This window comes from Calidris pugnax, unplaced genomic scaffold (assembly GCF_001431845.1).
Source record: "Calidris pugnax isolate Ruff unplaced genomic scaffold, ASM143184v1 scaffold292, whole genome shotgun sequence".
NCBI lineage: Eukaryota > Metazoa > Chordata > Aves > Charadriiformes > Scolopacidae > Calidris > Calidris pugnax.
In genome coordinates this window covers 496,043-518,437 of record NW_015091082.1, presented here as the reverse complement: position 1 = coordinate 518,437, position 22,395 = coordinate 496,043, and the positions used below count along the sequence as shown (strand labels likewise).

Here is a 22,395-nt window from a genome sequence, read left to right as displayed (position 1 = left end):
CCAGGGCAGCTCCTTTATTCCTGCCTCTACACACAGCCAACACAGTTAAGCCCCAGAAACCGTCTTGGGCCATTTTGTAACACAACTCGCCCAACCAGCCTTTGAAGGATTCAACTGACCCATTTCCTTTTTTCTTTTTTTTTTTAATAAAATCAGTCATCAGCTTGGGGCAATGTACAGCTGTAATTTTCACCCTGGCAGGCTGGAGCTGCCTCCCACCCAGCTGGAAAGGTGACAGTTGTGTCACCCTGAGCCCCTCCGTGCAGCATTAAAAGCAGTCGAGAGCGCGTGTTACAAACGCACTGGGGAGGAGACCAAATTCCCATTTATGCAGTTAATAAAAAAGTCACCCCAACCTCCCCCTGAGCGGGTACAGCTCAGGTACGGTGTGAGGAAATGAGCAGCAGCAAAGTTTATCTTGGCTCAGAGAGGCCCCAGCGGAAAAGCGGGGACAAACCTGCCCCCCCCCCGCCACCACTGCTTTCCGTGTGACTCCACGGTCACACTCGGCACCATCACTCGTAATAGACAAAAGAAAAATCCCAAAATCCTCTTCTGTTGGGATGCTTTTTCAGGCGTGCCGAGCTCCGCTGATTGATGTATTTGACAAACTTCATGGTTTCTTTGTCTCTGTAAACCAAGGCCAAGCAGTTGTCCTCCGGGTTCACCGTCAGCAGCTGGAAGGAATGAAAAATGAAATCAGCTGCACAAAACGGGCTCTGACAGCGTTCCTGGGAGGAACCGAATGAAACCCTTTCAAAAGCTCCTCGGAACAAAGGTCTGGTGGTAAGAAAATGTCACTATTTTCATTTTAACAGCCCTCAACCCAAAGTCTTTACCAGACAGTGAGGGATTCAGGGCTCTCGCCGACACCGACCGTGACCCCAATGAGGAGCATTCCCCTGGAAAAGCATCACCTCTGCCTCGCTGAGGCTTCCTGAGAGCCAGGGGTGCAGGTGGCATTGGGCACCCCGAGAGCACGAGGCTTGAGCTCCGTGGTGAACACCAGCCTCTGGAGGCCGGAGCTACGCCCCGGAGCAGCGATTGCGGCAGGAAGGCTCCAGCTCGACACCGAGCACCCGCAGGGTTACGTCAGCGTTACCACCAACTGTAATTATGCCTCTCCACCCTAACCAATTTTATCTCATTTGCAGCTACCAACCCGGGCTCTTACCTCTTCGTCTTCACCTTTAGCGATGTAGGAAGTGAAGCCGCCGTATTCTGGATCCCAGTCTTAAAATAGAGAAAGAAAGGTTCTTAGAAAGTTTGGCGCTGTCCAGGCACCGCAACAGGGTTGACGTGGTGCTGGGGGACGTGGTTTAGTGATGGTTTTTTTAGTCAGAGTTGGGTTGATGGTTGGACCAGATGATCTTGAAGGTCCCTTCCAACCTGGATGATTCCATGATTCTATAACAGCTTTCCGGAGACACCGGTTTTCCATCCCACTCTCCGTAGTTCCCGGATACAGGACGATCCCCAGTTTATCTCCTGCCAGTCTATTTTATTTCTTTTCTTTCAAATCAGAGACAGCTTGAAGCCAACGCACCAGCCTTGCCTTTTACCACAGACAGGCCATTTAAGGTTGCTTGGCACTCCGCTCCTCGCACGGAGAGCGGTTTGGCCTCAGCAGATATGCAAAAGGCTTCCAGTGTAATTCCCAGCATGTGCCAGGTGGCTCCAGCCCTGCATTCTGGGCTCAGCCGGTCCAAATCGCTTACCTTTGGATTTTTGTTTTCCCCACTATCTAACCAGCAATCAGCCTAAAACGCCCAGACGTGACTTCTGAAAACCCTGGGCTCTGTGGATTGGAGGCAGTGGTCATTTTGAGGAGGAAAAGGGGTGAAATGAAGCACTTTTAGCAGTGACTCTGGCCACCTGACCCTCCCAGCCACAGCTGGGTGAGAGCAAAGCTCTGGGAGACGAAGCCTTTCCCTCTGCCCAAGCGCCACCTCCCGGCTCCCCAATCTTTGCACAGGGGCTTATGCAGAAGTGAGGACAAGCGCCACCTCCCGGCTCCCCAATCTTTGCGCTCCCCAATCTTATGCAGAAGTGAGGAGCAGGAGAAAGCCTGCAGAGCCCTTCTAGGTAGGAAAAAGCAGAGAAATTTTTGGCTATTGCAGCGCTGCTGAGGACTCAGAAGTCCTTCGTTCAGGTAAGGAGAGACTTCTATCTCACGTGTTGCCCCCTTACCCTCACAGCCGCAGAAGAAGAGCAGGTCCAGAGCAAATTCCGTTGCCTGAGCGTCGTGGACGAGCGTGTAGTGCCCGTGGGTCCAGAGCCTCAGCTCCCCGGCACACACGGGGGCACCCGAGCCTAGGAGAGGGCAGACACAAGCCAGGGAAAACAATGAAGAATTGCAGGATAGCTGACGCCTGCCCATCTCAAGGCCCCAGGGGGGACAAGCCCCGGCGCTGCCAGGCCACCCCAGGGCTGTGTTTGCCCACCCCAGGAAACACAAAGACAAAGCCAAACCACAGATCTCACATTCACTTTTTTCCTAGAGGTGGCTCTAAGTTACGTGCTTTGACCGACGTGGAGGAGCCGGGCTAGGATTTGCTCTTTGGAAGGGACCAAGCTGCAATGGGCTTTGGTTTAACCAGTTTCTCCTTTTGTTTTCAGGGTTTTGGGTTTTTTTCCCCCTCCAAAGTAGCGTTCCGAACTTCAAAAGCCTGCAACCTGTCTGTGCTGAACGTCCTGAAACGACCAGATGCTTCTGGTGAGGGATGAGGAGCCTGGAGACAGTGAGGGGTCTGGAGCACAAGTCTTATGAGGAGAGGCTGAGGGAGCTGGGGGTGTTCAGCCTGGAGAAGAGGAGGCTGGGGGGAGACCTTATTGCTCTTCTCAAGTCACAGGCGACAGGACGAGAGGAAATGGCCTCAAGTTACTCCAGGGGAGGTTCAGGCTGGATATTAGGAAAATTTTTTCCCTGAAAGGGTCATCAGGCATTGGAATGGGCTGCCCAGGGAGGTGGTTGAGGCACCATCCCTGGAGGTGTTCAAAAGACGGGTTGATGCAGTGCTGGGAGGTCTGGTTTAGTGATGGGGATGCTTCTTGTTTGTTGTGTGGGTGTCTATTTTTGTCAGTCAGGTTGACAGTTGGACAAGATGATCTTGAAGGTCCCTTCCAACCTAGAAGATTCTGTGACTCTGATTCTGTGATTCAGTGAAGAAGGATGTTGCTCTGAACTCACTCTTCACTTGCTGTCCCAGGAGGTAGGTCAGAATTTGGGGAAGCTTTTCCTTTCCCATGGCTCTAGCTCAGTTTTCAGTCCCTGCAGCCTCAAACTATGCCCTCCTCGTATGTGAATTTAAAATCATACAGCAGGAACGTGGCAGGTAGAAGAGGCAAAATGACTAGTCCTGGAAATCAGGAAAACAAAGCTTTTGTCCCAGGTAAGTATTCTGGTGGGCTTTTCAGTAGGATCTGGGTTTTTATTACCTTCTATTCCAGCATCTGCTAACTTGCTTGATGAGCATTTTCAAAAATTCTACCCTTCTGAGGCACTGTTTTAAGTAAACAGCACCATTCCATGAATGCCAATTAAATCTTTTGTAACAATGATTATCTCATTGCTGACAACAAAGTGGTTATTTAGGCTGGCACCATTTTCTGAAAGGTTTAATCCTAGTTTTAGGATTAAAACTAGGATTAAGGATTATTGGTTTTCCAATTCTAGTGATCTTTACTCCCGCTCTGTTCGCTTTCTTCCTTTAGATTTGGTCTCATACAAGAATCTACTTTAGATGAGGCAGGAGTGTAATTATTGGAAAAAGATTATTGGGCAATTAATTAACACACCCCCCTCACCCATGCCTTAACTCCTACAGGAGTCCCACACTTGAGTCTTAAGTCTGTTCGAAACGGTATCTTCAAATCGGTCGTTTTTATCCCCAATTCTTTTGCAATAGTCACTTCTTTTGGACACCCAGCCTGACGTGCTTCAAGTGCCTGGTTTGTGCTGGTGAAACCCTAGTTCTGTAAAAGTCACTGGGAATCCTGCTGCCAGGATTAATGTCCTTAAAGTCAGGATTCTGCTCCTGCCCTTTCTCCCTGCTGCTGCCGGACTCACCGTTCTGCATCTCGCCGCCTCGTGTTTCAGGGACGTCACCATCAGCCTCCTCCTGCTCAGCTTTGGGGCTGCTGTCCCCATGGCTGTCTGCTGCTCTTCCTTCCCCAGCATCTTCCTCCTCCTCCTCCTCCTCCTCAGAGGGAGCCAGGAAGTGGAGCTTTAGGCCGGTGAAGTTGGAAAGCAGTAAAAACAAAGCCTCAGAGCGTAGGAACTGCAGGAATTTCTTCAGGATGTCGGGGAGGCTGTCTTCTTCCGCCGCCTCGTAGAGTCTGAAAGACAGTAGATGTATCAGCAGATGGAGCTCCTTGTTGGAGAACCAGCAAGGACCACGTCCACGGGGGCAGCACCAACCAGCGCGGGCTCATGGCAGTTCCTGCCGGGCGCTGTCATTCCCCACCTTTTGTTGGCAGGGCCCCTGCTGCTCCACTGGATGTCTTTGTTCTCCAAAGCTTCACACAGCACTTGGTACTTTTCTTTCTAGGTGAGAAAGCGTAGAAAATTTAAGGATAAGGGATTCTATTTCATTATGGTTTTTTCAAACTTGCTTGAGGCTCCCAAGGACTGCTGAGGTGAGGGGCACCGCCTGGGCGGGCAGCATGGCTTCTCTCTGCCAGGGACCAACGGGTATCAAAGGCTTCTTGGATTTTCTGCTGGGTGAGGATGCAGTTTCACTGAGATACAGATGCCCGGAGGAGCAGGGAGATTCCCAGAGGAGAATCAGCCTTGAGAAAGCCCTTCAGGTAAGACAAAACCCTTAGGGGTCATTTGTTCCCCACACGGGTCGAGTTCTCCCCAAGTGCTGTGAGAGCTGAGGGACCAGGAAGGACCCTCTGGTCACTTCAAGGCTACGAAGCAGGAAGGATGAGGTGTCTGCATCCTCCTGCTTTGCTTCTTGTAGGAAACGGGAATTCTAGGTGAGAAAGCGTAGAAAATTTAAGGATAAGGGATTCTATTTCATTATGGTTTTTTCAAACTTGCTTGAGGCTCCCAAGGACTGCTGAGGTGAGGGGCACCGCCTGGGCGGGCAGCATGGCTTCTCTCTGCCAGGGACCAACGGGTATCAAAGGCTTCTTGGATTTTCTGCTGGGTGAGGATGCAGTTTCACTGAGATACAGATGCCCGGAGGAGCAGGGAGATTCCCAGAGGAGAATCAGCCTTGAGAAAGCCCTTCAGGTAAGACAAAACCCTTAGGGGTCATTTGTTCCCCACACGGGTCGAGTTCTCCCCAAGTGCTGTGAGAGCTGAGGGACCAGGAAGGACCCTCTGGTCACTTCAAGGCTACGAAGCAGGAAGGATGAGGTGTCTGCATCCTCCTGCTTTGCTTCTTGTAGGAAACGGGAATGTTGAAGTGTTTGATTTTTGGTGAGTCCCTCCAGAACGGTGTGCCTGCAGAGGGAATCCACCGTGTCTGCATCCTCCTGCTTTGCTTCTTGTAGGAAACGGGAATGTTGAAGTGTTTGATTTTTGGTGAGTCCTGCAGAGGGAATCCACCCACAGAATCACAGAATGGTTGAGGCTGGAAGAGACCTCTGGAGCTCATCTGGTCCATTCCCCGAGCAGGGAGTGAAACTAAGAAGGTGTTTCTGGAAGGGACCTCTGGAGCTCATCTGGTCCATTCCCTGAGCAGGGAGTGAAACTAAGAAGTTGACAGGGGGACAAGGAAGGGCTTTCCCAGCCTGAGTGACACGTGGCACCTGCCAGCCCCGTGACCTGTCCCGGAGACCGCGTCAGATTGAACCGCTGGGCTCACCTGTAGAAAATCCTTCAGGAGAATTTCTGATCGCTCCTCAAATTCCTCCTGGATTTGAGCTTGGGAGTCCATGTCCAAATAAACCGGATTGATCCACTCATACAAGATTTCATGCTGGAAGGGAAATGGATTTGAATGTTGGACTTGGAAAAATGAAAAGGATTCCCTAGTCTCCCCTTCCCCAGCCGGCGGCAGGGCTGGATCCCTCCACACACACGCTCCCTTCCTTTCTTTTTTTGTTGTTTTCAAGTGCACCATGAGCATTTGCTGCCTTCTCTGCACTACTGCAGGCATGCAACATGTACAGAGTTGAGAAGGGAATACAAGAAAGAAACCAGCTATGAATTTATGGAGAGGAAAGGAAAAAAAAAATTTAAAAAAGATGGATAAGTTAAAGTTTAAAGCATCCCCAAGCATCAGCGCATCCCGTAACAGGTATTTCAGGGATATGAAAGAAAGAAAAAAGCAGAGAAGCAGAAGTGGGGGTTGTTACTCACGTCGTAGGGGATGTGTGGGCTCCGGGGCAGGGGGGCTTCGACGTGACGTGCGGGTCTGAGGACGGGGGGGCCGTGGAACCAGCCGCTCACCGACAAGCGGCACTTCTCCTCTGACAGGACTTCCGACACCTGGAACAACGCGGGGCAGCGTGTCAGTGTTCAGAGCACAAACCGTGTGAGGACCAGCTGGTGACAGGCACCGCAGAGACCCCGGAGAGCCTGCCACGCACACAGAGAAGTCAGACAAGGGCTAGACCAGGCTGGGTTATTCCTGGCTTACAGAAAGAGGGTTTTAAGCAAATTTTGATGCTCAAGTCCGTTGCAGGTTTCCAGAATCCCAGTGCAAGCTTTTACTCCAAGCTCCCAGCAGAATCCATTCCTTCTCCCTGAGAGCTTTGAGTCATTCCATTATTAAAGGCAGTGGCATTTTAGTTTCCTACCATTTGTGGTGTTGAAGAACCAGCTATTGTAGGCTGCAAAAATTAGCTGTCACAGCTTCACCTGGAAACTCAGCAAACACCGAGCATCTGTGGGTCACTGCAGACTGTATCCATCTACTTTTTTGTCTTTTAATTTTTAAAAAGTGCTGTAATACAAGCCTTCATCATGAGCATTTGCCTGATGCTTTTGCCCCTGGATTAAAGGTCTATCTATCCGTCAGACTGAGAGCAACCCCTCTGTCCTGGCTTTTTACCTGGTCTGTGGGAACCCTTGGCTTTTGCGGAGTGATGGGCAGCTAAACCTTGATTTCATCAAACTGCACACTGAGGTAAAATGGGCTAAATGGAACAATTTCACATTCTAGGCCACTGTGCTGTTATGGCAGTGTGAAAAGAAAGCCCCCCCCTTACGACTGGTTGCAAGCCACAAACTGTACATTTCTGAATAGCACATCAAGTCTTTGCACTGGGTTTTTTGTTTGTTTGTTTTGTTTTTAGAACAGGAGGAAGAAACAGAGTTTGTTCTGAAAGGTTTTTGGCTCCTATTGTTTGTTTGAGAGCTGGAGTGAGTGGCCCTTTCATACACCACGGATCTGTTAGGAATTAGTGACTAAATGCTCTTCACCCAATGTCTGAGAGGGATTTGAGGCTGTAAAGGCTTCGTATGGGTCTGACCCTGACACAGTCCTCCATCAGCAATGTGCTTTACTGACCAAAGGGTGGAAGAAACGAGGCAGGGCTTCAGCAAATCACTCTGAGCACAACCAGATCTGGGAGGGTCTGGTTCACAGCACTCCCAGCTCGGTGCTTATTTTAAAAATAAGTTTATGATTTAAGATGGGTTTATTGACTGTGTTAACTGTATCAGAGAGAGGGCACAGGACTGGATAGTGCCAACAGGTGTGATTAAGTTTAGGTCAGTAGGAGGCAGTCACGAGGCTAAGAGGAATGTGGATTTTTATGACTCCCTGAAAACAATCAGGGCAGTGACCAAGTAGATGCTTCTGTTATTTATATATTTATGTAAGACATAAATGACCCAGAAGTGAAACCCCAAGCGGTCTAGCTGAGGATGTACCCAACCTCCATCACTGACCTTCCTCTCTAACCTCCTGCTCTTTGGCCCTGATTGTTACAGCCCGAGGATGAGTTTCAGACTCCAGATCCTGTCGTTCCCCACACTTATTCATCCTGTTTCCAGGCTCCTTTCTGGTAAGTGCTACAAAGTCCTACTTAACCATATCAGTGTTTCTGGCACAGGGGAACCCCGTTACATCTGTGTTAGAGAGAGGGTAAAGCCGAATCTTGTGCAGTGTCACAGCATCTGCACTGTGAGCTACTTTAAAACAAGCAAACAAACAAAAACCTCTCTCGTCACCGCAGCCAAACCAACAGCTGTTGAGTGATATTAGTTGTTTAGCTTAAATAAGTAAGTTTTCTCAAGTCACAGGCGACAGGACGAGAGGAAATGGCCTCAAGTTACTCCAGGGGAGGTTCAGGCTGGATATTAGGAAAATTTTTTCCCTGAAAGGGTCATCAGGCATTGGAATGGGCTGCCCAGGGAGGTGGTTGAGGCACCATCCCTGGAGGTGTTCAAAAGACGGGTTGATGCAGTGCTGGGAGGTCTGGTTTAGTGATGGGGATGCTTCTTGTTTGTTGTGTGGGTGTCTATTTTTGTCAGTCAGGTTGACAGTTGGACAAGATGATCTTGAAGGTCCCTTCCAACCTAGAAGATTCTGTGACTCTGATTCTGTGATTCAGTGAAGAAGGATGTTGCTCTGAACTCACTCTTCACTTGCTGTCCCAGGAGGTAGGTCAGAATTTGGGGAAGCTTTTCCTTTCCCATGGCTCTAGCTCAGTTTTCAGTCCCTGCAGCCTCAAACTATGCCCTCCTCGTATGTGAATTTAAAATCATACAGCAGGAACGTGGCAGGTAGAAGAGGCAAAATGACTAGTCCTGGAAATCAGGAAAACAAAGCTTTTGTCCCAGGTAAGTATTCTGGTGGGCTTTTCAGTAGGATCTGGGTTTTTATTACCTTCTATTCCAGCATCTGCTAACTTGCTTGATGAGCATTTTCAAAAATTCTACCCTTCTGAGGCACTGTTTTAAGTAAACAGCACCATTCCATGAATGCCAATTAAATCTTTTGTAACAATGATTATCTCATTGCTGACAACAAAGTGGTTATTTAGGCTGGCACCATTTTCTGAAAGGTTTAATCCTAGTTTTAGGATTAAAACTAGGATTAAGGATTATTGGTTTTCCAATTCTAGTGATCTTTACTCCCGCTCTGTTCGCTTTCTTCCTTTAGATTTGGTCTCATACAAGAATCTACTTTAGATGAGGCAGGAGTGTAATTATTGGAAAAAGATTATTGGGCAATTAATTAACACACCCCCCTCACCCATGCCTTAACTCCTACAGGAGTCCCACACTTGAGTCTTAAGTCTGTTCGAAACGGTATCTTCAAATCGGTCGTTTTTATCCCCAATTCTTTTGCAATAGTCACTTATTTTGGACACCCAGCCTGACGTGCTTCAAGTGCCTGGTTTGTGCTGGTGAAACCCTAGTTCTGTAAAAGTCACTGGGAATCCTGCTGCCAGGATTAATGTCCTTAAAGTCAGGATTCTGCTCCTGCCCTTTCTCCCTGCTGCTGCCGGACTCACCATTCTGCATCTCGCCGCCTCGTGTTTCAGGGACGTCACCATCAGCCTCCTCCTGCTCAGCTTTGGGGCTGCTGTCCCCATGGCTGTCTGCTGCTCTTCCTTCCCCAGCATCCTCCTCCTCCTCCTCCTCCTCAGAGGGAGCCAGGAAGTGGAGCTTTAGGCCGGTGAAGTTGGAAAGCAGTAAAAACAAAGCCTCGGAGCGTAGGAACTGCAGGAATTTCTTCAGGATGTCGGGGAGGCTGTCTTCTTCCGCCGCCTCGTAGAGTCTGAAAGACAGTAGATGTATCAGCAGATGGAGCTCCTTGTTGGAGAACCAGCAAGGACCACGTCCACGGGGGCAGCACCAACCACCGCAGGCTCATGGCAGTTCCTGCCGGGCGCTGTCATTCCCCACCTTTTATTGGCAGGGCCCCTGCTGTTCCACTGGATGTCTTTGTTCTCCAAAGCTTCACACAGCACTTGGTACTTTTCTTTCTAGGTGAGAAAGCGTAGAAAATTTAAGGGTAAGGGATTCTATTTTATTATTTGTTTTTTTCAAACTTGCTTGAGGCTCCCAAGGACTGCTGAGGTGAGGGGCACCGCCTGGGCGGGCAGCATGGCTTCTCTCTGCCAGGGACCAACGGGTATCAAAGGCTTCTTGGATTTTCTGCTGGGTGAGGATGCAGTTTCACTGAGATACAGATGCCCGGAGGAGCAGGGAGATTCCCAGAGGAGAATCAGCCTTGAGAAAGCCCTTCAGGTAAGACAAAACCCTTAGGGGTCATTTGTTCCCCACACGGGTCGAGTTCTCCCCAAGTGCTGTGAGAGCTGAGGGACCAGGAAGGACCCTCTGGTCACTTCAAGGCTACGAAGCAGGAAGGATGAGGTGTCTGCATCCTCCTGCTTTGCTTCTTGTAGGAAACGGGAATGTTGAAGTGTTTGATTTTTGGTGAGTCCTGCAGAGGGAATCCACCCACAGAATCACAGAATGGTTGAGGCTGGAAGGGACCTCTGGAGCTCATCTGGTCCATTCCCTGAGCAGGGAGTGAAACTAAGAAGTTGACAGGGGGACAAGGAAGGGCTTTCCCAGCCTGAGTGACACGTGGCACCTGCCAGCCCCGTGACCTGTCCCGGAGACCACATCAGATTGAACCGCTGGGCTCACCTGTAGAAAATCCTTCAGGAGAATTTCTGATCGCTCCTCAAATTCCTCCTGGATTTGAGCTTGGGAGTCCATGTCCAAATAAACCGGATTGATCCACTCATACAAGATTTCATGCTGGAAGGGAAATGGATTTGAATGTTGGATTTGGAAAAATGAAAAGGATTCCCTAGTCTCCCCTTCCCCAGCCGGCGGCAGGGCTGGATCCCTCCACACACACGCTCCCTTCCTTTCTTTTTTTGTTGTTTTCAAGTGCACCATGAGCATTTGCTGCCTTCTCTGCACTACTGCAGGCATGCAACACGTACAGAGTTGAGAAGGGAATACAAGAAAGAAACCAGCTATGAATTTATGGAGAGGAAAGGAAAAAAAAAATTTAAAAAAGATGGATAAGTTAAAGTTTAAAGCATCCCCAAGCATCAGCGCATCCCGTAACAGGTATTTCAGGGATATGAAAGAAAGAAAAAAGCAGAGCAGCAGAAGTGGGGGTTGTTACTCACGTCGTAGGGGATGTGTGGGCTCCGGGGCAGGGGGGCTTCGACGTGACGTGCGGGTCTGAGGACGGGGGGGCCGTGGAACCAGCCGCTCACCGACAAGCGGCACTTCTCCTCTGACAGGACTTCCGACACCTGGAACAACGCGGGGCAGCGTGTCAGTGTTCAGAGCACAAACCGTGTGAGGACCAGCTGGTGACAGGCACCGCAGAGACCCCGGAGAGCCTGCCACGCACACAGAGAAATCAGACAAGGGCTAGACCAGGCTGGGTTATTCCTGGCTTACAGAAAGAGGGTTTTAAGCAAATTTTGATGCTCAAGTCCGTTGCAGGTTTCCAGAATCCCAGTGCAAGCTTTTATTCCAAGCTCCCAGCAGAATCCATTCCTTCTCTCTGAGAGCTGTGAGTCATTCCATTATTAAAGGCAGTGGCATTTTAGTTTCCTCCCTTTTGTGGTGTTGAAGAACCAGCTACCATAGGCTGCAAAAATTAGCTGTCACAGCTTCATCTGGAAACTCAGCAAACACCGAGCATCTGTGGGTCACTGCAGACTGTATCCATCTACTTTTTTGTCTTTTAATTTTTAAAAAGTGCTGTAATACAAGCCTTCATCATGAGCATTTGCCTGATGCTTTTGCCCCTGGATTAAAGGTCTATCTATCCATCAGACTCAGAGCAACCCCTCTGTCCTGGCTTTTCACCTGGTCAGTGGGAACCCTTGGCTTTTGCGGAGTGATGGCACCGTTAAACCTTGATTTCATCAAACTGCACACTGAGGTAAGATGGGCTAAATGGAAGAATTTCACATTCTAGGCCACTGTGCTGTTATGGCAGTGTGAAGAGAAAGCCACCCCCTTATGACCGGTCACAAGCCACAAACTGTACATTTTTTGAATAGCACATCAAGTCTTTGCACTGGGTTTTTTGTTTGTTTGTTTTGTTTTTAGAACAGAGTGGGAACCCTTGGCTTTTGCGGAGTGATGGCACCGTTAAACCTTGATTTCATCAAACTGCACACTGAGGTAAGATGGGCTAAATGGAAGAATTTCACATTCTTCCATCTACTTTTTTGTCTTTTAATTTTTAAAAAGTGCTGAAATACAAGCCTTCATCATGAGCATTTGCCTGATGCTTTTGCCCCTGGATTAAAGGTCTATCTATCCGTCAGACTGAGAGCAACCCCTCTGTCCTGGCTTTTTACCTGGTCTGTGGGAACCCTTGGCTTTTGCGGAGTGATGGGCAGCTAAACCTTGATTTCATCAAACTGCACACTGAGGTAAAATGGGCTAAATGGAACAATTTCACATTCTAGGCCACTGTGCTGTTATGGCAGTGTGAAAAGAAAGCCACCCCCTTACGACTGGTTGCAAGCCACAAACTGTACATTTCTGAATAGCACATCAAGTCTTTGCACTGGGTTTTTTGTTTGTTTGTTTTGTTTTTAGAACAGGAGGAAGAAACAGAGTTTGTTCTGAAAGGTTTTTGGCTCCTATTGTTTGTTTGAGAGCTGGAGTGAGTGGCCCTTTCATACACCACGGATCTGTTAGGAATTAGTGACTAAATGCTCTTCACCCAATGTCTGAGAGGGATTTGAGGCTGTAAAGGCTTCGTATGGGTCTGACCCTGACACAGTCCTCCATCAGCAATGTGCTTTACTGACCAAAGGGTGGAAGAAACGAGGCAGGGCTTCAGCAAATCACTCTGAGCACAACCAGATCTGGGAGGGTCTGGTTCACAGCACTCCCAGCTCGGTGCTTATTTTAAAAATAAGTTTATGATTTAAGATGGGTTTATTGACTGTGTTAACTGTATCAGAGAGAGGGCACAGGACTGGATAGTGCCAACAGGTGTGATTAAGTTTAGGTCAGTAGGAGGCAGTCACGAGGCTAAGAGGAATGTGGATTTTTATGACTCCCTGAAAACAATCAGGGCAGTGACCAAGTAGATGCTTCTGTTATTTATATATTTATGTAAGACATAAATGACCCAGAAGTGAAACCCCAAGCGGTCTAGCTGAGGATGTACCCAACCTCCATCACTGACCTTCCTCTCTAACCTCCTGCTCTTTGGCCCTGATTGTTACAGCCCGAGGATGAGTTTCAGACTCCAGATCCTGTCGTTCCCCACACTTATTCATCCTGTTTCCAGGCTCCTTTCTGGTAAGTGCTACAAAGTCCTACTTAACCATATCAGTGTTTCTGGCACAGGGGAACCCCGTTACATCTGTGTTAGAGAGAGGGTAAAGCCGAATCTTGTGCAGTGTCACAGCATCTGCACTGTGAGCTACTTTAAAACAAGCAAACAAACAAAAACCTCTCTCGTCACCGCAGCCAAACCAACAGCTGTTGAGTGATATTAGTTGTTTAGCTTAAATAAGTAAGTTTTAATTAGAATAAATGACTTAGGGTTATAATATGGTGTGATTGATGCTGTTTGCCTAGCTTTACTTAGCATGAGCAGGGAGATTTGCTGAAGCCTTTAGGCTGCAATAGAGTTAATTTTCTTAGTAATTTTCCTAGCAGCCAGTACGGTGCTGTGTTTAGTCTTTTAGCGTGAGGTAAACGTCGATAACACCCTGATGGCTTTGGCAGTGTTTTTCCCAAAATCTGGGATTTTTTCAGTTCCCCGTGTTCTGCCAGAGAGCACAGGTGCACACGAAGCACAAACCAGAAAACAAGGAGGTGACAACCCCCAGCAGAGACTGCAAATCAACAAGATAAAGTAGTGAGTGGCCCGCCTGGACACATCTCAAGTCACAGGCGACAGGACGAGAGGAAATGGCCTCAAGTTACTCCAGGGGAGGTTCAGGCTGGATATTAGGAAAATTTTTTCCCTGAAAGGGTCATCAGGCATTGGAATGGGCTGCCCAGGGAGGTGGTTGAGGCACCATCCCTGGAGGTGTTCAAAAGACGGGTTGATGCAGTGCTGGGAGGTCTGGTTTAGTGATGGGGATGCTTCTTGTTTGTTGTGTGGGTGTCTATTTTTGTCAGTCAGGTTGACAGTTGGACAAGATGATCTTGAAGGTCCCTTCCAACCTAGAAGATTCTGTGACTCTGATTCTGTGATTCAGTGAAGAAGGATGTTGCTCTGAACTCACTCTTCACTTGCTGTCCCAGGAGGTAGGTCAGAATTTGGGGAAGCTTTTCCTTTCCCATGGCTCTAGCTCAGTTTTCAGTCCCTGCAGCCTCAAACTATGCCCTCCTCGTATGTGAATTTAAAATCATACAGCAGGAACGTGGCAGGTAGAAGAGGCAAAATGACTAGTCCTGGAAATCAGGAAAACAAAGCTTTTGTCCCAGGTAAGTATTCTGGTGGGCTTTTCAGTAGGATCTGGGTTTTTATTACCTTCTATTCCAGCATCTGCTAACTTGCTTGATGAGCATTTTCAAAAATTCTACCCTTCTGAGGCACTGTTTTAAGTAAACAGCACCATTCCATGAATGCCAATTAAATCTTTTGTAACAATGATTATCTCATTGCTGACAACAAAGTGGTTATTTAGGCTGGCACCATTTTCTGAAAGGTTTAATCCTAGTTTTAGGATTAAAACTAGGATTAAGGATTATTGGTTTTCCAATTCTAGTGATCTTTACTCCCGCTCTGTTCGCTTTCTTCCTTTAGATTTGGTCTCATACAAGAATCTACTTTAGATGAGGCAGGAGTGTAATTATTGGAAAAAGATTATTGGGCAATTAATTAACACACCCCCCTCACCCATGCCTTAACTCCTACAGGAGTCCCACACTTGAGTCTTAAGTCTGTTCGAAACGGTATCTTCAAATCGGTCGTTTTTATCCCCAATTCTTTTGCAATAGTCACTTATTTTGGACACCCAGCCTGACGTGCTTCAAGTGCCTGGTTTGTGCTGGTGAAACCCTAGTTCTGTAAAAGTCACTGGGAATCCTGCTGCCAGGATTAATGTCCTTAAAGTCAGGATTCTGCTCCTGCCCTTTCTCCCTGCTGCTGCCGGACTCACCATTCTGCATCTCGCCGCCTCGTGTTTCAGGGACGTCACCATCAGCCTCCTCCTGCTCAGCTTTGGGGCTGCTGTCCCCATGGCTGTCTGCTGCTCTTCCTTCCCCAGCATCCTCCTCCTCCTCCTCCTCCTCAGAGGGAGCCAGGAAGTGGAGCTTTAGGCCGGTGAAGTTGGAAAGCAGTAAAAACAAAGCCTCGGAGCGTAGGAACTGCAGGAATTTCTTCAGGATGTCGGGGAGGCTGTCTTCTTCCGCCGCCTCGTAGAGTCTGAAAGACAGTAGATGTATCAGCAGATGGAGCTCCTTGTTGGAGAACCAGCAAGGACCACGTCCACGGGGGCAGCACCAACCACCGCAGGCTCATGGCAGTTCCTGCCGGGCGCTGTCATTCCCCACCTTTTATTGGCAGGGCCCCTGCTGTTCCACTGGATGTCTTTGTTCTCCAAAGCTTCACACAGCACTTGGTACTTTTCTTTCTAGGTGAGAAAGCGTAGAAAATTTAAGGGTAAGGGATTCTATTTTATTATTTGTTTTTTTCAAACTTGCTTGAGGCTCCCAAGGACTGCTGAGGTGAGGGGCACCGCCTGGGCGGGCAGCATGGCTTCTCTCTGCCAGGGACCAACGGGTATCAAAGGCTTCTTGGATTTTCTGCTGGGTGAGGATGCAGTTTCACTGAGATACAGATGCCCGGAGGAGCAGGGAGATTCCCAGAGGAGAATCAGCCTTGAGAAAGCCCTTCAGGTAAGACAAAACCCTTAGGGGTCATTTGTTCCCCACACGGGTCGAGTTCTCCCCAAGTGCTGTGAGAGCTGAGGGACCAGGAAGGACCCTCTGGTCACTTCAAGGCTACGAAGCAGGAAGGATGAGGTGTCTGCATCCTCCTGCTTTGCTTCTTGTAGGAAACGGGAATGTTGAAGTGTTTGATTTTTGGTGAGTCCTGCAGAGGGAATCCACCCACAGAATCACAGAATGGTTGAGGCTGGAAGGGACCTCTGGAGCTCATCTGGTCCATTCCCTGAGCAGGGAGTGAAACTAAGAAGTTGACAGGGGGACAAGGAAGGGCTTTCCCAGCCTGAGTGACACGTGGCACCTGCCAGCCCCGTGACCTGTCCCGGAGACCACATCAGATTGAACCGCTGGGCTCACCTGTAGAAAATCCTTCAGGAGAATTTCTGATCGCTCCTCAAATTCCTCCTGGATTTGAGCTTGGGAGTCCATGTCCAAATAAACCGGATTGATCCACTCATACAAGATTTCATGCTGGAAGGGAAATGGATTTGAATGTTGGATTTGGAAAAATGAAAAGGATTCCCTAGTCTCCCCTTCCCCAGCCGGCGGCAGGGCTGGATCCCTCCACACACACGCTCCCTTCCTTTCTTTTTTTGTTGTTTTCAAGTGCACCATGAGCATTTGCTGCCTTCTCTGCACTACTGCAGGCATGCAACACGTACAGAGTTGAGAAGGGAATACAAGAAAGAAACCAGCTATGAATTTATGGAGAGGAAAGGAAAAAAAAAATTTAAAAAAGATGGATAAGTTAAAGTTTAAAGCATCCCCAAGCATCAGCGCATCCCGTAACAGGTATTTCGGGGATATGAAAGAAAGAAAAAAGCAGAGCAGCAGAAGTGGGGGTTGTTACTCACGTCGTAGGGGATGTGTGGGCTCCGGGGCAGGGGGGCTTCGACGTGACGTGCGGGTCTGAGGACGGGGGGGCCGTGGAACCAGCCGCTCACCGACAAGCGGCACTTCTCCTCTGACAGGACTTCCGACACCTGGAACAACGCGGGGCAGCGTGTCAGTGTTCAGAGCACAAACCGTGTGAGGACCAGCTGGTGACAGGCACCGCAGAGACCCCGGAGAGCCTGCCACGCACACAGAGAAATCAGACAAGGGCTAGACCAGGCTGGGTTATTCCTGGCTTACAGAAAGAGGGTTTTAAGCAAATTTTGATGCTCAAGTCCGTTGCAGGTTTCCAGAATCCCAGTGCAAGCTTTTATTCCAAGCTCCCAGCAGAATCCATTCCTTCTCTCTGAGAGCTGTGAGTCATTCCATTATTAAAGGCAGTGGCATTTTAGTTTCCTCCCTTTTGTGGTGTTGAAGAACCAGCTACCATAGGCTGCAAAAATTAGCTGTCACAGCTTCACCTGGAAACTCAGCAAACACCGAGCATCTGTGGGTCACTGCAGACTGTATCCATCTACTTTTTTGTCTTTTAATTTTTAAAAAGTGCTGAAATACAAGCCTTCATCATGAGCATTTGCCTGATGCTTTTGCCCCTGGATTAAAGGTCTATCTATCCGTCAGACTGAGAGCAACCCCTCTGTCCTGGCTTTTTACCTGGTCTGTGGGAACCCTTGGCTTTTGCGGAGTGATGGGCAGCTAAACCTTGATTTCATCAAACTGCACACTGAGGTAAAATGGGCTAAATGGAACAATTTCACATTCTAGGCCACTGTGCTGTTATGGCAGTGTGAAAAGAAAGCCACCCCCTTACGACTGGTTGCAAGCCACAAACTGTACATTTCTGAATAGCACATCAAGTCTTTGCACTGGGTTTTTTGTTTGTTTGTTTTGTTTTTAGAACAGGAGGAAGAAACAGAGTTTGTTCTGAAAGGTTTTTGGCTCCTATTGTTTGTTTGAGAGCTGGAGTGAGTGGCCCTTTCATACACCACGGATCTGTTAGGAATTAGTGACTAAATGCTCTTCACCCAATGTCTGAGAGGGATTTGAGGCTGTAAAGGCTTTTACAGCCCGAGGATGAGTTTCAGATTCCAGATCCTGGCTCCTTTCTGGTAAGTGCTACAAAGTCCTACTTAACCATATCAGTGTTTCTGGCACAGGGGAACCCCGTTATCAGAGAGAGGGCACAGGACTGGATAGTGCCAACACGTGGGATTAAGTTTAGGTCAGTAGGAGGCAGTCACAAGGCCAAGAGGAACGTGGATTTTTATGACTCCCTGAAAACAATGAGGTGTGATTAAGTTTAGGTCAGTAGGAGGCAGTCACGAGGCTAAGAGGAATGTGGATTTTTATGACTCCCTGAAAACAATCAGGGCAGTGACCAAGTAGATGCTTCTGTTATTTATATATTTATGTAAGACATAAATGACCCAGAAGTGAAACCCCAAGCGGTCTAGCTGAGGATGTACCCAACCTCCATCACTGACCTTCCTCTCTAACCTCCTGCTCTTTGGCCCTGATTGTTACAGCCCGAGGATGAGTTTCAGACTCCAGATCCTGTCGTTCCCCACACTTATTCATCCTGTTTCCAGGCTCCTTTCTGGTAAGTGCTACAAAGTCCTACTTAACCATATCAGTGTTTCTGGCACAGGGGAACCCCGTTACATCTGTGTTAGAGAGAGGGTAAAGCCGAATCTTGTGCAGTGTCACAGCATCTGCACTGTGAGCTACTTTAAAACAAGCAAACAAACAAAAACCTCTCTCGTCACCGCAGCCAAACCAACAGCTGTTGAGTGATATTAGTTGTTTAGCTTAAATAAGTAAGTTTTAATTAGAATAAATGACTTAGGGTTATAATATGGTGTGATTGATGCTGTTTGCCTAGCTTTACTTAGCATGAGCAGGGAGATTTGCTGAAGCCTTTAGGCTGCAATAGAGTTAATTTTCTTAGTAATTTTCCTAGCAGCCAGTACGGTGCTGTGTTTAGTCTTTTAGCGTGAGGTAAACGTCGATAACACACTGATGGCTTTGGCAGTGTTTTTCCCAAAATCTGGGATTTTTTCAGTTCCCCGTGTTCTGCCAGAGAGCACAGGTGCACACGAAGCACAAACCAGAAAACAAGGAGGTGACAACCCCCAGCAGAGACTGCAAATCAACAAGATAAAGTAGTGAGTGGCCCGCCTGGACACAGAAAAAGAATTCAGTAAAGTGTCAGAAGATCCCAGACCAAAAATCACCATTGGACTAAAAGTTGCATGAATGGCACGTACGTAGATCCTGTGGGTATAATTGCCCAGGGACTTCTCTGTTCATCCTCCCTCTCTGGAGGCACCCAGCCCGGCCTGACCCAGCGCCTGGAGCTTTCAGTTAAATTATTTACTTTTATGAAATCTGCTGGCTCTGTGTGTGCGTGGAGTTTCAAGGGGCACCCGTTGGCTCCCTGGAGTCACCTGCTGCCAAGGGACCCTGGCCCTAGCAGTTAAAGACTCTGGTGGGCAACCCCTTTAATTCTTCTTCCCCCAGAATGCTGGACTGGCAGTTTGAAGTTGGCTTTCTCAGTTCTTGTCCTCCTCCGAGTCCTGCCCTTCACACACGAGTGCCCATTCTACCCACACTTCTCCCTTTCCCTTCTTCCTCCCCACCAGGACTGTAATAACGCACGGAATGAATAACCACAACAATGAGAATCAAAAAAATGAACAAAAGACAGCTCCTTGCCTGGTGGAAAGAGACTGGAGACACTTCAAAGAAAACCAGTGTGTTCCACGAAGGCACTAATGACTTGACGATGTGCTGTGGCTGAAAGTGTTCTGAGGAGGAAGAACACAGACTCCGGTTAAGACATGAACTGGAACTCACTAGAAACTGCTATTTCTCTTTGACTTCATGACATTGGGACTGGCCAGACACCTGGGTGTAAGGGATGGAGCTGGGAGCAAGGATTTGATGAGGAATCGGTGGACTTTTGCTGGTGGAAAGAAAAGTTATCATCTCCAGCACTTTAGAGTTCCAAGCACAGTTACTGGCATCGCTTCCATCCTGCCTCTACTCTCAGCCCTTGGGGAAAAAAAAAAAAATTACTGCTATTTCTCTTTGACTTCATGACATTGGGACTGGCCAGACACCTGGGTGTAAGGGATGGAGCTGGGAGCAAGGATTTGATGAGGAATCGGTGGACTTTTGCTGGTGGAAAGAAAAGTTATCATCTCCAGCACTTTAGAGTTCCAAGCACAGTTACTGGCATCGCTTCCATCCTGCCTCTACTCTCAGCCCTTGGGGAAAAAAAAAAAAATTATGGAAAAAAAGGGATTTCCCTTTTCATTAACTTCTCCTGTTCCTCTGCTGCCACCCATTAGGACTGCCTGCAAAGCCCCCTACTGCCCATCTCTATATAATTTTACCAGCTTCTCTGGACAAAGGAGAAACTCTGCCCTGTTTGAAGAGAGAGCTGCTGCAAGGGGGAGCACAAACATCGTTTTTCAGCCCTCTAAGAAGGCTGGGCTCGCAGCTCTTACCGTCGGAGCTGTACAGGTCCAGCGTTCCCCCGTCGCTGCTCTCCCAGGGTGGCACCAGGTAGAGGATGAAGGCAATTCTCCGACCCTCCAGCTCGTCGTCGTGGCACAGCAAGACATCTGCAACCACACACCTCTCGCTGCAGCCAGCGGCGCCGTGCCAGCACACCCCTGAGTCAGGCCCCGCAGAGCTGCTCCCCAGCTTTGTCCCCACAAGAGCACGACAAGAGAAAACATGCCCTTTCCAAGAACTGCATTTTTCACTCGTCAGCATCACCAGCCCAAGATTTGGCAAGATTAATTTCTGCAGGATTGCACTACAATCAGCAGATCAGCCCGCTCTGAAGGTAGGGGCAGTTGTAACTTGTCACCCACCCCCCCACAGCCGCCGTGGAGCACAGCAGACAGAGATTCCTGAATGAAATAACGATTCAAGCTCTTTTAAATACAGCACTGCCCTTTGAGTAGGTTTGTTGCTGGAATAGAGGGGGAGCCCTGGGAACAGAAAAGCTGGACCAACGAGTCATTGCACAAAAGTAGAGTCGACAGCAGGAAAAATTTTCCCCTTCCTACAGTGATTTTTTTCATGGCCAAAAGGGGAGGTGCAGTTGTAACCTGGACTCGCCCAGGTCACAGCTTAGCATGGGGCTTCACAAACTCAACTGGAAGCTGAAGACATCACCCCTTTGCACAGCAGCGGGCGTGCAAACACGGGCTGCATGACTCTGAAAGGACGGGGGCGTGCAGCAAGGCTGGGTCCAGTTAAAGCCATCAGCAACGTGACTACAGCAACAGGGCGCTTTTTTTTTTTTTTTTCCGTAATTGGGACTTCATTTTTGATTTGCTGATAGCTTCTAGCACCCTCTGGAACTAGAAAGGGGCTGTGGGGGCTTTATGTAATTAGGTATTTTGTAGTTTCCTATAGAGCCGTAGCAGCTTTGGGAGAAGCAGTGTGTATAGACTGACCCGTATATTCGTATTTGGCACAGGAGATGTCAATAGTGGGCTCCAGCTCAATCTGGGTCACAGCAGAAAGCCACCCTCGGAATTCTTCACACAGAGCATGCCTGGGAAGCCAGGCACACATGGTAAGCACCCTCACGTGTTACAAAACATCACCACAGTTTATCATCTCCCTTCCAACTATTCAGTCATAGGATCACAGAATGGTTTGGGTTGGAAGGGAGCTCAAAGGCCCCCCAGTGCCACCCCCTGCCCTGTGCAGGGACACCTCCCACCGCACCAGGTTGCTCCAAGCCCCCTCCAACCTGCCCTTGAACCCCTCCAGGGAAGCTGAGGGTGCTGTTCCCAGCAGAGACACCCTGTTCCTGTAGCACCACACGGGAGCCAGCCCGGGAAACAGCCCGGCGTTTCCACCACCTCTGACGATAACCAGCGGTGAGCTGGAAGTGACAGGAGTGACAGATAACGCGAGGGCTGAATCAGCGCGCGGTGCTCAGAGGGGAGCCCTTAACTGACTTCAGGGCTGCGACCTACACAGAGTCACCTCTTCAGGGCCGGTTTCTGGCAAGAGGTGGCCACAGCTCTCACCTCTCCCGGGGAGCGGGCCGGGGCTCTTCCCCTCCCCGAGCTCACCGGGAGCTGGCAAAGTCCCCAGCCCAGCAGCTTTACCTCAGCGCGGCGACATGGGGCTCCGTCCTTCCCCCCAGCTCCTCGGACTGCGGCGGCCCATGGAAGAGAAGAAGGGACGGGGGTTAGGGCGGCGGAGCCCACCCCGGCGCGGCCCGGCCCGGCCCGGGGCCCACCTGCCGCAGCGAGAGGAGATCGTTGCGCCGCCGGTGGAAGCTGAGGCTCAACAGCTCGTCTCGCAGCGCCTCCGCCGAGGCCGGGCTCGCCAGGAAGCCGGGGATAACGCCGTGCCGGAACGGGGCCTGCTCCACCGCCGCCGCCTCTGTGAGGGAAATGCCGCCGGTGAGGGGAGGCGAGGACCCGCCGCCGCCGCGTAGGCCGCGCCGCGGGGAAACGAGGCCGTACCGTGGCGGAGCGGCTCCCCGCCGCCCCAGGCCGCCGCCGCCCGCTCCCGCAGCGCCGCGTCCCTCAGGGCGGCGCAGAGCTCGGCGGGTGGCTCTCGCTTCCCCCGCTTCTTCCCCGCCGCCACCGGTGAGGCGCGGCGCCGCTTGGTGCTCATGGTGCTTGACGGCCCTGCCGGAC

General features: G+C 49.5%; 1 protein-coding gene and 1 long non-coding RNA gene across 3 annotated transcripts; both read right to left on the bottom strand.

The window, feature by feature from the left end:
• Positions 1-140: 140 nt before the first annotated feature.
• On the bottom strand, positions 141-22,382 carry OGFOD1 (2-oxoglutarate and iron-dependent oxygenase domain containing 1). Of its 2 annotated transcripts, XM_014957386.1 has the most exons (13): positions 22,219-22,382; positions 21,990-22,135; positions 21,856-21,902; positions 21,190-21,290; positions 20,227-20,343; positions 19,430-19,521; positions 16,675-16,803; positions 16,178-16,291; positions 4,467-4,546; positions 4,070-4,338; positions 2,191-2,313; positions 1,175-1,233; positions 141-677 (listed from the first exon to the last, which is right to left on the bottom strand). In XM_014957386.1, exons 1-13 carry the CDS (start codon positions 22,370-22,372, stop codon positions 516-518), a joined length of 1,593 nt encoding a protein of 530 aa, XP_014812872.1. In that variant the 5' UTR covers positions 22,373-22,382; the 3' UTR covers positions 141-515. The 2 variants fall into 2 exon arrangements, with proteins under 2 accessions (XP_014812872.1, XP_014812871.1); XM_014957385.1 differs by lacking the exons at positions 141-677; positions 1,175-1,233; positions 2,191-2,313; positions 4,070-4,338; positions 4,467-4,546 and adding exons at positions 14,123-15,299; positions 15,428-15,507.
• Positions 9,556-11,092, bottom strand: LOC106897023. Its single transcript, XR_001413706.1, has 3 exons — positions 11,065-11,092; positions 10,568-10,681; positions 9,556-9,689 (listed from the first exon to the last, which is right to left on the bottom strand). It is a non-coding gene; the product is annotated as an uncharacterized LOC106897023 (long non-coding RNA).
• Positions 22,383-22,395: the final 13 nt, after the last annotated feature.